Source organism: Lithobates pipiens, unplaced genomic scaffold (genome assembly GCF_037356315.1).
Source record: "Lithobates pipiens isolate NorthernLeopardFrog02 unplaced genomic scaffold, aLitPip1_a1.2 Scaffold_23, whole genome shotgun sequence".
Lineage (NCBI taxonomy): Eukaryota > Metazoa > Chordata > Amphibia > Anura > Ranidae > Lithobates > Lithobates pipiens.
In genome coordinates, this window is record NW_027507785.1 from 17,841,760 (window position 1) to 17,860,607 (window position 18,848).

At 44.5% G+C, this 18,848-nt stretch overlaps 1 protein-coding gene across 1 annotated transcript in view; it reads right to left on the bottom strand.

The window, feature by feature from the left end:
• Window positions 1-1,819: 1,819 nt before the first annotated feature.
• Window positions 1,820-18,848, bottom strand: part of CHRDL2 (chordin like 2) — a 153,469-nt gene continuing 136,440 nt past the window's right edge. Inside the window, exon 11 of the mRNA XM_077451225.1 lies at window positions 1,820-6,997. Within this exon, the coding sequence (XP_077307351.1) occupies window positions 6,918-6,997 (80 nt within the window). The 3' untranslated portion in view covers window positions 1,820-6,917. The remainder of the gene's footprint in view (window positions 6,998-18,848) is intronic.

Consider the following 18,848-nt stretch of genomic DNA (forward strand, 5'->3'; position numbering starts at 1 on the left):
GACCTCTTGTATATACAAGAAAGTCAAATTACACTTGTTGGTATAATGTACACCTCAAGACCAGAGATGGAGACCAGGGTCAATGTGTGGTCAATTAACCACTTGCAGACCGGACCATTTTGCTGGTCAAAGACCAGACCACTTTTTGCGATTCGGCACTGCGTCGCTTTAACTGACAATTGCGCGGTCGTGCGACGTGGCTCCCAAACAAAATTGACGTCCTTTTTTTCCCACAAATAGAGCTTTCTTTTGGTGGTATTTGATCACCCCTGCGGTTTTTATTTTTTGCGCTATAAACAAAAATAGAGCGACAATTTTGAAAAAAAACGCATTATTTTTTACTTTTTGTTATAATAAATATCCCCCAAAAATATATAAAAAAACATTTTTTTCCCTCAGTTTAGGCCGATACGTATTCTTCTACATATTTTTGGTAAAAAAAATTGCAATAAGCGATTATTGATTGGTTTGCGCAAAAGTTATAGCGTTTACAAAATAGGGATAGTTTTATAGCATTTTTATTAATAATTTTTTATTATTATTTTTTTTTACTAGTAATGGCGACGATCAGCGATTTTTATTGTGACTGCGACATTGTGGGGGACACATCGGACATTTTTGGGACCATTGTCATTTATACAGTAATCACTGCTATATAAATGCAGTGATTCCTGTGTAAATGACACTGGCAGTGAAGGGGTTAACCAGTGGGTGGCAGTGTAGGGGTTAAGTGTTCCTAGGGGTGTGTTACTAACTGTGGGGGGGTTGGGCTTTCATTTAGTGAACACTGATCTCTGCTCCAATCACATGGAGCAGAGATCAGCATCACTAGTTGCTAGGCAGAATGGAAAATGCTGTTTACACAGCATTTCCTCTATTCGGCCGCTCCGTGAGACGATCGCGGGGACGCCCGTGGCGATCGAGTCCGCGGGTCCCGCGACCGGACTCACGGGGGTCCCGACCAGCACGGGAGCGCGCCGCCGGCGGCGCGCTCCCGATGGCAGGGCGGCATTGAATATTGGACGTACCTGTACGCCAATATGCCTGCCCGTGCCATTCTGTCGACGTACATCATCATGCGCTGGTCGGGAGGTGGTTAAAGAAGTTGCCAAAGATGCTGTTTTCCACCAATCCTACTATGCCTAATATATCCTCCCAGAGCAATCAATTATATGCAGCATCCAGGACCATTAAGAAGAAAAAGGGGGGAAGCCTTCCATAGTGTAATAACGTTTTATTAAATCATCAATCAGAAAAGAAAAATTGCACTTACAATGTGTTAAGTGCATCTAGGAGCCTGAAGACGTCGTCCATAAATGACGAAATGCGTAGGGCCCAGACTTCCGGTTAAGTCATTTCTGGGAACCAGCGGCATTTCTGGTTTTACTACTGCGAATACCTGGCACACGATGGAGTGGAGCGCATATTGTTTTGTGGTGCACGCGTGAAGTTTAGAACACTAAATACTAAGTTCTGTTTTGGGATTCACTTGGACATTTATCATTTGTATTCATTTACAGTTCAGTTGACTATGTGTGAGCACTATTTTTTAGTTTTCCATAAAACATTTGGTAGATCACAACAGCAGCTGCACATTATAACCACTTGCCAACCAGCGACGTACCCATACGTCACTGGACTTTAGGTGGTTATAACGGGGTGATGCCTGCAGCTGTTTTAGACTGGTTAGCGATCAAGATAAGAAACCCATTGATGCACTGGAGTACGGCTAGCAGGATGGGATATCTATTAGGTATAGAATATGTAAGCTGTTAAAAATAAAATGAAAAATACACAAAAAAGTACACACATAATAGAATAGATTAATAGTTACTTTATTATAAATTTTATAGACAAACAAAAAAAAAAAATCATAAACAAGAAAAAAAATATATTTCAGAAAATATTTTAATTAGATTTTTTTTTCAGACAAATATATATCAAAATAAATAGATTGCTTTGTCAAGGTTGGCTAGGTACAGTTTTTTTCTTCTAAGAGACTTAAAATCTATCGACCCGGTCATACCACCCTACCTATCTCCTGCCTGCAAGAAGGTCCACCCCTCCGCCCCCCTCCCCCCCCCAAGCCTTCAAAGCGAGTATTGTACAGAAGATACAGAATATGATAGGAAGGCTTCAGAGCTGGATAAACATTCCTCTAGTCCTGAATGATCAGAACCTATGAAGAGCCAACATCATCGAAGGACAAATCAGGAAAGGATAAGCTAACATTCTTTTATGTTCCTGATACCCACACCTTCTATACTCAGTATATATCACTATACAGTCTGTAGAAAATTAGTTAAGCCTCCTTAAAGGGGTGTTCCACTTAAGCGTGGAAGGAATTTTCAAAATGACCACCTGTCTTTCCCTAATGGATTTCTGTGTTTAGTGACATAAAGCCAGGCAATGGCCGATAGCTCCTTTTCGAAGAGGTTTTGAAGAAGGTCAGCAACGGTAGGCTGTATTTTTCTCAGCACAGGCTTGCTTTCAAATTTTGTGTCCATTATACTTGTTGACCAGTTGGGTTGAAGGTGGTGGTGGATCCTAAAGTTGCCTATTTTTGATAGTTGATATTTCAAAGTAAATATAGTGGACCATTTGAGGACCTTGGGTCCTTTTCAAGATGTTTTGAAGAAAGGTCAGCAGTGGCAGGCTGTATTTTTCTCAGTACCGGTTTGCTTTCAACTCACAAATGTTATTAGGAGCTGGAAATGTGATTAATGACTTAGTCCACAGCCCATGGGTTGGCTAAAGCTGGTTGATGGGTTGCCCGTTCAACTATACAGGAGTTCTCTGCGTGTCATTACTACTGATTGACCAGTTGGGTTGAAAGTGGTGGCGGATCCTAAAGTTGCCCATTTTTGATGGTTGATATTTAAGGGTGAATAGGGTAAACCATTTGGGGACCTTGGGTATAACTTTAAAAGACAATGGAAAGCCAGTTTACTAGGATGCTCAGATATGATCTTCCAACACATTTTAGTGGTTTCTCTCACTTTTCAGGGCTTTAGATTCAACACGTGTTGTCTGATAGTTGATATTTCAGAGGAAATATGGTAGACCTTTTGGGACCTTGGGTAGAACTTTAACTTAGGAAAATACAATGGAGAGCCAGTTTATTAGAATGCTCAGATGTGATCTTCCAACACATTTTGGGGGTTTCTCTCACCCTTTTCAAGCTTTAGAGTCAACTTGTGTTGTCTGATACTGCTGTGATAATGGACAATTGTGGTTAGTGACAGATCAGGATAGAAAGAGTAGGGAAGGGCAGTAACTTGATGTCTAGTGTCTTTTAGGTTCTCAAACACACACTAACCACATCTGTTCCTTGTCATACAACAAAAGCAGATTGGAAAAACCCAAGACGTGTTGGCAACTAACTTAAAAAAATAAAATGGATGAAATCGGAATCGGTTTTTGGTGTTCCATTGTCTTTTCTTGTTCAATATTTCTGGCCTGATTTCTATGTTCCAATAAATATAAAAACAACTGAATGAGAGCCTGTGTGTTGTATACAAGGTGGGGGTCATGATGGCAAGGGGTGTTCCCTCTTACAAGTGAATGGCTGCCAAACCCCCCATCATTCCCCATTGCAAAAAGTTCCCCCTTCTTGCAGCCCATCCATCTTTTAAGGTATTAAGAGAGCTAGTGCATGGACTTTCCCTTTACATATGGCGGCACTCTGTGAGCCCCGTTATATCTGAATGCACAGCCTGTGCTTGCCAGAGCAATGTAAGCAATAAAGGAACAACCCAAGTTACTACAAGCCTTTCATTTTAAATTTGTTGGGGTACATAATTTGTAGTAGAACTAAATAAATAAGATAAATAGAATCCCATAAGGGAACAATACCCCTGGCATTGTAAAGTGGACCTGTCATTAACAGAAATTATTTTTTGCTGAGCAGGCTTTCCACAGCCAATTCACCGAGATCTAGAACCAACAGAGAGGCACAAGGAAAAGATCTCTGCCCCCTCGCCCTCTGTTTGTCCCACTATACTTCCAGATTGTGGATGTTCTCAATTCACTGGGTAAATTAGTACTACTACTTTGGGATGAAAATGAAGCCAATGCACAAAGTTTCACCCTGTGTGTCACATGTGGAGCTTATTGTCGAGAATTGCGAAATGTTATGAAATTGCTAAAAAGCGAACCTCTCGTCACTTCAACAAAATCCCAAAAGCCACCCTCAACCCTACACTAGGTACCCTCCAGTCCATCTACTTAACAAGAATCTTCACCCGTCTATTCCCTCTTTTTTTTTTTATCCCTGCTTACTGGGTGGTGTTGAGTACATTTCAGATACTCACCCACCCAGAGTATCCAGCATTCTCACTTCTTCCACTGCTCGGTCCCATGCCGCCATATTGTTGATGTCATCAAGAGGCCTGTTGGCTTTTTCGGTTTCAGCCCCCATCCTCTTTTGAGAATGAAGGGCTATGCCTCCTGGGATATATGCGACATACCTATCCCAGGAGGCATAGCGAGCACCGTGTATGCCATTCGCCTATGCCAGGCATGACCAAAGTCCGGCCCACGGGCCAATTAAGGCCCGCATTCGGGTTTAATACGCCCCCCCGCCCGGGTGATTTGAATCTGTATATCTTTTGTGGCCACAAAAAAATTATATAGCGTATTTATCAGCGTGGCCTCGGAGGGGGCGGGACAAGCGCCGTCAGAGTACATACAGGATAATCTCCTGTAATAGGAAGTCTCGTCTCCTGGGCTGCCATTGGACGACTGTTTTGTCTATCATAGGAGGCGGGACTTTGTATTAAAGAGGCCGCTGAGTAAACAGGAGATTCTCTGGTATGTAATATGTTGGTGCTCGTCCTGCCCCCCTCCCTGCCCCCTCTGAGGCTGCAGATGGGCATGGGTTAGGCTGTACTGAGGCAATGGTGAGGCTGCATTGATTGCAATGGTGAGGCTGCATTGATTGCAATGGCGAGGCTGCACTGATTGCAATGGTGAGGCTGCGGGTGGGCACTGACCCTTATTTTGCTTCACAGTTCTTTATTTAAAATTCATTTTTTTTTCCTGACACTTCCTTCTTAAAGTGAAGGTGCGTGTTATACGCTGATAAATATGGTATATCCAAGCTCATTCTTAGTCCTGAGCGGCGCTTGGGGATTCGTTGGGGGCCACAAAAGAGATAGATAGATATAGAGAGATATATGACAAATAACACGCCCAAGCTCGTCTCTTCACCACATACAGCCACAAAGGCAAGAGAATTCTTTTTGGGCAGGGTATTAGTGCTCGGACGAACACATTTAGACCAAATTTTAATGGTTCAAAGAATGTCAGGCAAAATGGTCGGCCCTCACAAATGTTCATCAAATCTGGCCCCCTTTGAAAAAAGTTTAGACACCCCTGGCCTAGGCAAATGATGTGCATGGGGAAAGGGGGCGGGGCTGCACTTTATTGGAAAAAAAAGGTATATAAAAAAATAATAATAATAAAAAAATCATGTGCAAGAGGGGAAGGGGGGGGGGGTGGAAAGGGGGTGAAGACCCACTTTAAAGTGGTTTGAAAAGTTTTTTTTTATGTTAATGAATTCTCTCCAATAAGATAAGAAACCTTCTGTGTTCTGCCCCCCCCCCCCCCTATACTTACCTGAGCCAATCTCAATCCAGGTCTGTGCCTGAGAGCAGCGTCTCTCTCTCTCTCTCCTTACTGGACATGGAGGCAGCAGCAGGAGCCATTGGCTCTTGCTACTGTCAATCACAGCCTATGAGGAGAGAGCGAGGGGCGGGGCTGAGCTGCACTGTGTTTGTGTCAATAGACTCGGGATTGAGACTGCACAAGTAGCCCCATAGCAATGGGTGCTCAGAAAGGGGGGGGGGGGACAGTACGCTGGCAGGAGACCCCAGAAGAGGAGGATTGGGGCTTCTCTGTGCAAAACTAAAGCATAGAACAGGCAAATATGACATTATTGTTATTAAATAATAAAAAAAAATTCTTTACAATCACTTTAAGTTTACCTCTGTTCCCCCTACTATTCTAATGCTGCCCTAGTAAGGTCATTGAAAAATGGTCAATACCCAGTTGACAACTGCAAGTTTATGGCACGCCTCATTCACCGTGCCTTTACAAAAGATGGATGCCACCCTCCAAGCTCCGGTCTCAATGGACGTGGCATCAATCTGTTGACAACACATGTGCATAGAGTGGGGAAGCACCAGAGGAGGAGAGGGAGGAATAGTGCCTCAAAGGCCGGATAAAGACAAGCAAAGGGCCACAGCTTGGAGACCACTGGTCTAGTGTGATGATATCGGCAAGATCAGCCAGAGACCGCTATGTAGAGCGGCTTTGGTGGACCATTGGTTAGTGGGATGGTGGAGTAAGGCAACAGTGTAGGGGCAGCTATTTTAAATATTTTAAAAATGTTAGGCTTTGTGTTCAGACCGGTGATGCAATGAGATAGGCACTTGAGAAAGGTCTCACCCAAGTCTTGGGTTTTGTTCCTTAAAGCGTCGTTAAAAAATATGAGTAAACCAATTTGAAAATCAGAGGGTGCGAGGAGTCCATTGATGGATGTGAATTTGGCAGTCATGATGATAAGATGAATGCAATTGTTTTTATGTGTTAACCTCTCCCAATTCCAGCTCAGCAGGGAATCACTGAAGTGCAGGATCACCCCAAAGATGGGGGAAGCCTGGAGAGCACACAAAGGATCTTACAGTTTATTTCCTCTTACTCCCAAAGAAGTTTTTTTTCCGGCCCGCAGTCTATGGCTCTCTGGTCAGGTAACAGTCGAGACATCGGCCATCTTGCTTAAGACTTTCCAGTGCTGCAGCCGGTTCTCTGGGTTACAGCCACCTCTTGTGTCGGGTTGGTTAGAGGTTGGCTTGAAAATGGTTCTCATCTCTTAGTATTGGGGGCTGGACATCAGTAGAACGTTTTATTTCCCACTACAATGCTTCAGTCTGCATTTCAGAAATCTCCGTTATGTTCAGTTCAGGGGGCTGTGGCCTGAAAATGTTCCACTGACCTAAATAGAGGAAAGAACAGAAAGCAAAATTGGATGTGTTCAAAAGTATAGGTAACACAGAACTCCAGCCAAACATATGATAAAAAATTGATTAAAAGATAAAATAAAATAAAAATATGCAACGTTAACCTTCTATCCAGAGATTTACCTCACAGAACGTTTGATGTCCAGAGTCTAATGAACAGCATCAATTAACCCCTGCCATCTGAGCCCAGGTTATCCTGAACCTTGCCCAGATTTTGACTGGGCAGTGCAAGAAGAAGTGGCACGGTGTTCAAATCATGTCTCCATCACTCAGCTTTCTCCTAAAAGCATGCTTCTTGTCAAGATAAACTCAAAAATTGCAACTTCAAAAAAAAAAAATTGCCATGCCTCTTACTAAATACCTTAGACTGTTTTCTTTCCAAAAAGGGGCAATTTGGGGGAGGGTATTTGTACTGTCCCGGAATTTTGGGGCTATCAGTACATCAAGACAGATCAATTTATATATATATTGAACTCCCTTTTTCTCAGCTGGTCGTACGTCTTGTACGTTACCGCGTTCCCACGCTCGTAATCGTCGGCCAACATTTGTGTGACCGTGTGTATGCAAGACAAGTTGGAGCCAACGAACTTCGAACAAAATTCCACGGTTTTGTTGCCGGAAATGTCCGATCGGGTCATTAGAGTTTTTTTTATTTTATTTTTTAACCAAAGACATGAAGCAGAATACATTTTAGTTTTTTTCATTTATATCACAAAAAAAAACAAAAAAAAAAAAAAACAGCAGGTGATCAAATACCACCAAAAGAAAGCTCTGTTTGTACACTGAAATTTATAGCATTTTTGTCCCGACACAGAGTTGCATGACCGCGCAATTACCAGATAAATTAGCACAGTGCTGTACAGCAAAAATAAATAAAAATAAAACGGTCTGGTCATGAAGGGGGTGAAACCTACCGAAGATCAAGTGGTTAATTTCTAACAAAATCAGGTTTTTTGCACTTCTCAAACAGATAAAATAATATAGAAATAAATAAATAATATAAATAAAATATTTCTATTGATATATTTACTAAACTAAAAAAAAAAAAAAAAAAAAAGGGAGCAATTAAAATCCAGTCGTTGTTAAGATGAACATACACTTTAAGTAAGAAGAGAAGAATAGCCATTAAACATGTTATGGAGAGAATACAGAAGGCCGGTCTCAGTGAAACCCGAGAACGTGTCATTATTTTTGCCTGCCCGGTGCCACCGTCTATAAGGCAGTCATTTTTCACCCTTCGCTGTGAAATTGGCACCGTCTGTCCCGCCAGCTCTGGCACAGTCCCGTCTGAATCGTTTTATTTATTTATTTTTATATTTTTTTTTTGAATTTTCTGGCTGTTACAAATTTTTACAAGTGGTGTCACAGCTTGCAGCGGCGAGGCCGTCGGTGAAAAAAAAAAAAAAAAAACACACAGGCTGATTTATGGACGGCCAGGGGTAGTGTGCTCCACACTTAGGCTAGACTTCCTTACACTTCATAAGGGACCTATAAAAGTCTGCGCAGAGGACTGCGGTTTGCCCCCGTCGTAAATTAGAGATTTGCAGCGCGAATGATGTCATCTTAGAAAAGCACAAACATCCCCGCGCCGGGGAGTGAGAACTGGAGTCCGAAATCCAATGCCCTTCGCCAAAACCCAAAAGAGAGAAAGGCGGTGAAGGCCGAGCCATGAGAGTGGGTTAAACATTAAAAGGTCAAAGGTGGGGTGTGGGTGGGGGGGGGGGGTGAAAGTTTTGGCGTACTTTTATGTCACTAACTGATGCAACCGAGCTCCACCTTCTGCACCATTCAAGCCCGGGTTGAACCGTTCCGATTTATTTCGGTGAAGCAGCCAGGCTGCATACTGTATAGTCTCATAAATCTGGTCTAATTTCACAGGTTTTACACTTGAATGTGCTGCGGCAACCATAAAATAGAATAAAATGGAGAGTCGGGAATGCTGCTGTCCAACACAAGGCAGCGGTTCCTCCGGCACATCCCCCCCCCCCCCCCCCCCAAGTGCACCAATCAACACCTCGGCTCAGATAAACTCGCCGGCCACTTTATTAGGTACACCTGTTCAATTGCTTGGCAACTCAAACTGCTAATCGGCCAATCACGTGGCAGCAACTCCATGCATTTAGGCATCTAGGCGTGGTGAAGTTCAAACCGAGCAACAGAACGGGCAAGAAAGGCGATTTATGTGGCTTTGAACGTGGCATGGTTGTTGGTAGCAGACGGGCCGGTCTGAGTATTTTTCAAGAACTGCTCATCTACTGGGATTTTCACACACAACCATCTCCCGGGTTTACAGAGAATGGTGGGAAAAAAAGAGAAAATATCCAGCGAGGGGCAGTTGTGTGGAGGAAAATGCCTCGTTAGTGTCAGAGGAGAATGGGCAGACTGGTGGGGGATGATAGTCAAAAGTTTGTAGATTTCACCTCCGTAACATCTCTAAAATTCGCCCCTTTTTAACAAATGAAACCTCCAAGCTCCTCATTCACTCCCTTGTTATTTCTCGTCATGACCATTGCAACTCCCTTCTCATTGGCCTGTCTCTCCATAGGCTCCTCCCCTCTTCAGTCTATCATGAATGCTGCTGCCAGACTTATCCACCTTACCAACCGCTCAGTGTCTGCCAACCCTCTCCTCCAACCCCTACACTGGCTCCCAATCACCCAGCGAATTCAATTCAAAATACTAATCACAACATATAAAGCCATTCACAACTCTGCCCCGAGCTCCATCACCAATCTTGTCTCCAAATATCACCCAAACCGTCCCCTCCGTTCTTCTCAAGACCTCCTACTCTCAAGCTCTCTCGTCTCCTCCTCTCATGCTCGTCTCCAGGATTTCTCCAGAGCCTCTCCAATCCTCTGGAACTCGCTACCTCCACTGGTCCGGCTATCCCCTACTCTTGCTACCTTCAGGCGATCCCTGAAAACTCATCTCTTCAGGGAAGCCTATCACGTCTCCAACTAATCTCCTACCACTTCCAGCAGCTCATTCCCCACAGTTATAACCTTTTGTACCACCTGCCCCACCCTATTAGATTGTAAGCTCTTCTGAGCAGGGCCCTCTTAATACTCTTGTATTTTAATGTATTGTAACTGTATTGTCTCCTTTTTATATTGTAAAGCGCTGCGTAAATTCCGAATAATATTAATAATAGAAAGGCAACAGTAACTCAAATAAGGAAAGGTTTCTAATACGGAAAGGTTTCTTCACAGTAAGAGCTGTGAAAATGTAGAATAGACTCCCTGCAGAGGTGGTTCTGGCCTTCTCAGTAGATTGCTTTAAGAAGGGCCTGGATTATTTCTTAAGTGTACATAATATAACTGGGTACTGACATTTATAGGTAAAGTTGATCTGGGGGAAAATCCGATTGCCTCTCGGGGGGATCAGGAAGGAATTTTTTCCCCTGCTTTAGCAAACTGGATCATGCTCTGCTGTTTTTTTTTTTGCCTTCCTCTGGATCAACTGTGGGTATAGAATTGGGTATATGGGATTGTATGATATTATTATTATTTATTTATTTTTTATTTTTTGTGGTTGAACTGGATGGACTTGTGTCTTTTTTTCAACCTGACTAACTATGTAACCACTCGTTACATCCAAGGTATGCAGAATACCATCTCTGAACGCACAACATGGCGAAACCTTGAAGCAGATGGGCTACAGCAGCAAAAGACCACACAACAGATGCCAATCCTGTTTAGCTAAGAACAGGAAACCGAGGGTACAATTCGCACAGGCTCACAAAAATTGGAAAATAGAATATCGGAAAAACGTTTTTTGCGTACACAGAAAAGAAACACTCTTACGCATAAGCGAACCACCTGACCGGCAATACAGTGGCACAGGCCTTGCTGCCCTCAAGAGCGGGGGAACCCTAGAAGTCAGAAATGGAAGAACAAAGAGGGCGCACCGGCCATGTGCATTATCCATGGGTTACATTTATTAGAAAGGTAAAACGAAAACTACTCACAAAGGATATTATTCTTGCAATATGAGTAGTCGACAAGCAGCAGCAGCCAGTCACAGATGAACGATACTTCTCCAAAATTTCATTAAAAAAACGAAGTCATTGCCAGCCGACGCGTTTCGATGGGCACATCCCCTCTTCCTCAGAGCTCAGCCGTGAGCACCCCTTCAGCAATCCCAATATTTATAAAAGCACACCCACATACAAACACATGTGTATGCACATTGACACCTGTAGTCAATTAGTCAATCAGCCAGTCAAAAAAAACCAAGGCCTAAACACCTCCCACTTTCCCCGGGGGGCTGCCCCCCCCCAAAAAAAGCAGCCTACCAGGGAAAGTGGGAGGTGTTTAGGCCTTGTTTTTTTTTTGACTGGCTGATTGACTAATTGACTACAGGTGTCAATGTGCATACACACGTGTTTGTATGTGGGTGTGCTTTTATAAACATTGGGATTGCTGAAGGGGTGCTCACTGCTGAGCTCTGAGGAAGAGGGGATGTGCCCCTCGAAACGCGTCAGCTGGCAGTGACTCTTGTGAGGTTTTTTTGTGACGTTTGGAGAAGTATCATTCATCTGTGACTGGATGCTGCTACTTGTCGACTACTCATATTGCGTCTCCGTCTAGGGTTTCCCGTGGTAGATGGCCCAAAGAAATGTGGAAACCGACACTGAAACTTCTTCTGGGTGATTTATTTGAAGCAACAACAGAGTCTCTCAGTTTAGGGTAGAGGGTTAGGAATAAGTTCAGGTACTTTGGACTGCAGAAAAATGATGGAAAGTCTCTTGTAGGAAAAATCCAGAGAACCACAACCGTGATTTTACAACCCCCGGATAGACCTCATATCACTAGGCCTAGCAGCCGGTAGGGTGCTAAGGAAAGTCTCTGCCACAGACTTGAGCATAAAATACTTGAGAAAGTCTCTGCCACAGACCTGAGTGTAGAATACTGAGGGACGTAGACAAATTTAAAGAACTATCATACGGTACCAGTATCTCTCAGCCGATCCGGCGATACCGTATGAGTGTAGATCCATGTAGTGTCCTTCAACCAAACCTCCAGGCTCCTTCTGAGAAACCAGCCTTGCGCACGGCCTTCTCCCGAAGAGTCCTCCCCTGGGGTTTTTCCAGTTTCTGGGCCTCTCCCTTAGATGAGGCGGCACCAGACCACCTTTGGACCAATCTATTCAGGCCTGTCCCTGCAGTTACGTTGCCTTGGGCTCGCCAGCCCCGAGACTTGGAAACTCATGGTTCCGCACCCCAGGCCAGGAGGGCCAGGGGGCTGGTCAGGAGGACCAGAACCAAACAGGCAGACAATATTCTCCGTAACGGAACCCCAACGCACGTGATGTCAGTACCTTAAATGCCATCTCCCAGAATGCACAGCAGAAGAACACTCCCACTGGGCTGGTTCCGAAAGAAACGTGGCATTCAATACACCCAGCTAAAATGCGTTCTTACTCTTGCCGGTGGTGACAGCGACACCAGTGGCCAAGGAGAACCCCGTGCAACCCAGCTGGACTGGCACTGAAGCCATAAATTTAGTAAATTAGCCCAAAACCAAGCTGTGGTTTCAGGAAGGTTTAACTTTGAAAAAACATATAGCGCATGCTCGTCAGGAGCCAGCGCTGCACTAATAACGATAATGCACATGGCTGGTGCGCCCTATGCGTTCTTCTTCCATATCGGAAAAACGTTGCCTGGTCTGATGAGTCTCGATTTCAGCTGTGACATTCAGATGGTGGGGTCAGAATTTGGTGTAAACAACATGAAAGCATGGATCCATCCTGCCTTGTATCACCGGTTCAGGCTGGTGGTGGGGGTGTAATGGTGTGGGGGGGATATTTTCTTGGCACACTTTGGGCCCCTTCGTACCAATTGAGCATCGTTTAAAGTGGTTGTAAACCCTTTTGTGTTACTTTTATCTATAGGGGAGCCTAGAATAAGTCTTAGCTATAGGTAGCTGAAATATCTCCTAAACGTGCGCCGTTTAGGAAATATTTCACTTGTAGTGCGCCGATGACATCATCGGCGTATGCACTGTGAAGAAACGGACCATTGTGTCGTTTCTTCCCCCAGCGTATGCCATGACTGACGTAAGTGATGTCACGCGGCTCTGGCCAGTCACAGAGCCGGAGCCCGTGGCCCCAGAAGGAAGAGGGGTGAAGATGGACGCTGCCTGCACAGGGGACAGTGCGGGCTTCGTTTGCAGGCAAGTGTCATTTGATGGGCTAATATGTGATGCATACTAGCCCATTATGCTTTTAATTTGCAGGCCTTGCGGGGAGCAAAAGAGGAAATAAACCCATCGGGGTTTACTTCCTCTTTAAACCCCACGGACTACCTGAGTATTGTCGCTGACCATGTCCATCCCTTTATGACTACAGTGTCCCCATCTTCTGATGGCTCCTTCCAGCAGGATAATGCTCCATGTCACAAAGCTCCAATCATCTCACCACTGGACAATGAGGTCCCTGTCCTCCAATGGCCTCCACACTCACCAGATCTCATCCAATGGCCTCCACACTCACCAGATCTCATCCAATGGCCTCCACACTCACCAGATCTCATCCAATGGCCTAAACACTCACCAGATCTCATCCAATGGCCTTCACACTCACCAGATCTGGATCAGGAGATTCACATCATGGATGTGCAGCCGACAAATCTGCAGCAACTGTGTGATGCTATCATGTCACTATGGAGCAAAATCTCTGAGGAACGTTTCCAACACCTTGTTGTATCTATGCCACCAAGAATGAAGGCAAAAGGGGGTCCAACCCCGGTACTAGGGAGGTGTACCTAATAAAGTGGCCGGTTTTCTGCTCGTGTGATTGTATCACCGGTTTTCGTAAAGTCTGCATTAAAGAGGCGTTTCATTCATTTCTGTGTTTATTAAAAGTCCGCAGCTACAAAAAGTATAGCTGCTGACTTTTACTAAACCGACACTCGCCTATCACAGGATCCAGCAATGAGGCCGGCTGCCCAAAGCCTCGCTCCTATCCCCCGCCTCTCCCCACCAAACCGACAGTGGGGCCTTCAGGCTTTACAGCCGGTTTCCTACTGCGCATTTGTGAGTCGCACGGCACTTTGTGAATGGCCAGCTCGTCTTCTGGGACACACACACACAGGTCCCAGAAGGCAGCGGAGGAGGGCGCGCCCCAGAAAGACGTGATGTACTGCGCGGCCGGGCTTGGAAGGAAATAAAATGTATTCTTTCTAAAAAGGTAGGTAAGAAAAAAAATAATGTATTTCCAAAAACGAGGGGTGGAGGTAGGTATTTTAAGACCACCTTGTAAAAGTGGTATAAATGATTTATTCAAAGACACATTTAAAAGTCCACATGTAATACAGAAAAAAGAAAATATATGAGACATCATCATATTAGTAACTTTTACATTCGTGTGATAAACCTTTCCACGAGGCCTGGATATGTCACAGAGATGACCGTCAGTGGTCTGGAATAGCTGTGCTCAGTCTCGATGCGTTTCACGTCGAGACAGCTATTGCAGACCACTGACTCCGCTTGCGAAATGCGTCGAGACCAAGTACAGCTATTCCAGACCACTGACTCCGCTTGCAAAATGCGTCGAGACCAAGTACAGCTATTCCAGACCACTAACTCCGCTTGCTAAATGCGTCGAGACCAAGTACAGCAATTCCAGACCACTGACAGTCATCTCTGTGACATATCCAGGGCTCATGGAAAGGTTTATCACACGAATGTAAAAGTTACTAATATGATGATGTCTACTATATTTTCTTTTTTCTGTATTACATGTGTTTTTTTTTTTAAATGGGTGTTGAATAAATCATTTATAAATTTTACCTGGTACGTCCTGAGGTGTGCTTTTTAAAAGTCCCATGGGCAATTTTGCTTTTTGTTGTGTGGCTCTTAGGGGGTACTGCGTGTCTTTTGCATAATGCATAATTTAAGATAGGCCATTTCATTCCCGTCACATCTTTCAGCCAGTTAGTGTGTTCTGCTCTGAAAAAAAGACCATTTGAAGCAGATTTCCACAGCTCCACCCATTTCCTTCTTGAGGAACTTCCTTCTTGAAGAACTAACCTGTCTCCTGAGTCTACACACCTTTCTTCACCTCATACCAACTTCCAATTGGTTTGCGGAGACTTAAAAAAAAGGACTTCATTTGGTCTGCACATAGCTCCATGACAGAGCTCAGATTATGGTTTCTTGGGCGTGGGAAGTTTTTCCTTCCTTTGCTTCCAGGTGCCAAAACGTAGTTGGTTTTAAGACTTCCAGTTGTGCTCCACCTGTATCGACCTCAGCCTGAACCTTAGTTTTAACTCTCACCTCCTTATATGGATTTGAATCCTTGGTCAGGTGACTACCTGGTTACGGAGAGGCAGGCCACAACGGTCATCAAGCCTAATCAATGATTGAACCCTACACCTCCAGAGCCTTCCAGCAGCTAACCCCATAGACCAGCCTTTCTCAACCTTTTCAACACAGAGGAACCCTTGAAATAGTTCTCCGGTCTCGGGGAACCCCCTGCTAAAAATTAGAAATCTACAACTCATGATACATTAGTGTGATGGTCAGTGAGAGGAATGGTACTTACAATTGTGGCCAATGGGAAGAATTACCTCCTTACAGATAGCTAAAAAGATCAATGGTGTGAGTGGGAACTTATCTGAGAGGCAGAAATTGCCCAATGCTGAAGGAACCCCTAGCAACCTCTGGAGGAACCCCTAGCAACCTCTGGAGGAACCCTAGTATTCCACGGAACCCTGGTTGAGAATCACTGCCATAGACTATAACTGTGGGCCTTTTTGAAGGAAATTATGCTCATTATTGTGTTTACTAAAGCATGTTTTGATAGATTAAACAAAAAAAAAAACTTGCAGAAGCATCCTGAGCTTCTCTAAGCATCACCCACAAAGAGGACAAAAATTTGCGGCGCTGTTAGCCCCCCCCCCCCCACACTGAGGCAAACAATGCTAGAAACCATACTGATCTTACATTAATAATTTTGAGAGGCAGTGCCTCTTCATTTAGGTTCATCATATTAGTTATGTTAGAATGATTTGTTTTCGCAATTTGTTTCGTTTATATTCGGATTAGTTTCGCTCATTCAGCTAGTCCAACCCACAAAAAGAAATGGAATGAGCTGATTGGACGATATCCAAAAGAACGAATGGAACAAAATTAATTTCAGATTCATTGGTTATGTTCTTGGTTACAAAGAAATGCTGATATTCGAAGGAACAAAATTAATTTCAGGTACGAATTCGAATAGACCAACTAACAAAGAGAAATGGACTTAGCTGATTGGATGATATTGTCAGGGCTGGCTCAGCCCTTCCTTATCTGGGCTGGCTGCTCAGCTGTTGGCTAATTGCCAGCTCTCATCTCTCTCCACAGTTACCAGCTGTTCCTTATCATGCTCGTCTGACCTGCCTACTTAAAGCTGTCCAGCTCACTTCATCTCTGCCTTCACCTTGGTCACATCACAAGAAACCATCTCCTGCGGTTCTGGTTAAAGACTGGCTTGCTGACCTCCCTTCTGGCTCCTTATCCTGCTTGCTGTTGCTTCGCTTGGATCCCTGACTTCTGGCCTGGCTGATTACCCGATCTGGTTATTGAACTCTGGACGGGCTGACTACTCGATCCAGTTACTAGACTCTGGCTATGCTTTGACTATGCTTACTCTATTTACCTTTTTATTTTTTATTAATAAACAAGTGTGATTTAACCACTTGCTTACTGGGCACTTAAACACCATTCTGCCCAGACCAATTTTCAGCTTTCGGTGCTCTCACACTTTGAATGACAATTACTCAGTCATGCAACACTGTACCCAAATGAATTTTGTGTCCTTTTTTTTCCCACAAATAGAGCTTTCTTTTGGTGGTATTTGATCATCTCTGGGGTTTTTATTTTTTGCGCTATAAATGAAAAAAGACCGAAAATTTTGAAAAAAAACGCATATTTCTTTGTTTCTGTGACAGAATTATGCAAATTATTAATTTTTCTTCATAAATTTTGGCCACAATTTATACTGCTACATATCTTTGGTAAAAATAACCCAAATTAGTGGATATTATTTGGTCTTTGTGAAAGTTAGAGAGTCTACAAGGTGTGGTGCGAATCGCACAAAATTGATCACATCTAATGTAATGGTGGACTATCTCGCTTCTTGTGACCCGAACAAGTCAGGAAAGTACAAATACCCCCCAAATGACCCCTTTTTGGAAAGTAGACATTCCAAGGTATTTAGTAAGAGGCATAGTGAGCTTTTTGATGTTGTCATATTTTTCCCACAATTCTTTGCAAAATTAAGATTTTTCATTTTTTTTTCTCCACAAAATTGTCATTGTAATAGGTTATTTCTCTCACGTGGCATGTGTATACCACAAATGACACCCCCCAAAAAATTCTGCTACTCCTCCTGAGTATTACAATACCACATGTGTGTGACTTTTTCACAGCCTGGCCACATAGAGAGGCCCAAAATGCAGGTAGCGCCATCATGTGTTCTAGGAACATAAATTACACATCTAACTTGTTGACTATTTATTACACTTTTGAAGCACCAGGACAATGACACGTGACACTGATGACAGATGGCACTGATACGTGGCAATGATGACACTTATACGTGGCACTGATGACAGGTGGCACTGATGACAGATGGCACTAATATGTGGCACTGATGACAGGTGGCACTAATATGTGGCACTGATGACACGTGGCACTTATACGTGGCACTGATGACACGTGGCACTTATACATGGCACTGAAGACACGTGGCATTAATACGTGGCACTGATGACAGATGGCACTAATACGTGGCACTAATACGTGCCACCGATGACAGATGCCACTAATACATGGCACCGATGACGCGTGACACTGATGACAGATGGCACTGATAAGTGGCATTGATGACACGTGACACTGACAACAGATGGCACGTGACACTGACAGGTGGCACTGATGACAAATGGCACTGATACGTGGCACTGATGACAGATGGCACTATGTGGCACTGATGACACATGGCACTGATGACACGTGGCACTGACGACAGGTGGCACTGACGACAGGTGGCACTGGGGGCAGGTGGCACTGGGGGCAGGTAGCACTGGGGGCAGGTAGCACTGGGGGCAGGTGGCACTGGGGGCAGGTAGCACTGGGGTGGATGGCACTGGGGGCAGGTAGCACTGGGATGGATGGCACTGGGGGCAGGTAGCACTGGGGTGGATGGCACTGGGGGCAGGTAGCACTGGGGTGGATGGAACTGGGGTGGATGGCACTGGGGCAGATGGCACTGGGGCGGATGGCACTGCTGGGGTGGATGGCACTGCTGGGGCGGATGGCACTGCTGGGGGAGGATGGCACTTTTTATTTTATTTTTTTACTTTTTTTTTTTTTCTTACTACAGGCAGAACGGCTGCCGCTGCAGCCGTTCATCTCTCCCCTCTCACACTGTCTGTGCGAGGAGGGAGAGCGGCGCTGAGAGATGATCTCATATGTTTACATATGAGATCATCTCCCATTGGACACGCCGATCACGCTGTAAACGGCTGCTGTGATTGGCCGTTTACAGCGATCTGTGTTTGCCTGTCCCCAGGTGACACGGCGAACACAGAACTTCCGCGATGCGCGCATTGCGAAAGTAAACATCAGGCCGTCCAGGGACGACCACCCGGACGAACGCGCCTGCTCTACGGCCGTCATTCGGCTATAGGGCGGGCGCGAGGTGGTTAATTGTACTTCTGTCTCGGTCTGGTTCATGGTTTCTGACAGATATCCAAAAAACATACTGGAACTAACATTTATTTCATGTTCATTCGTTAATTCATTTGTTACAAAGAGAAATGAAATGAGCTGAGCGGAT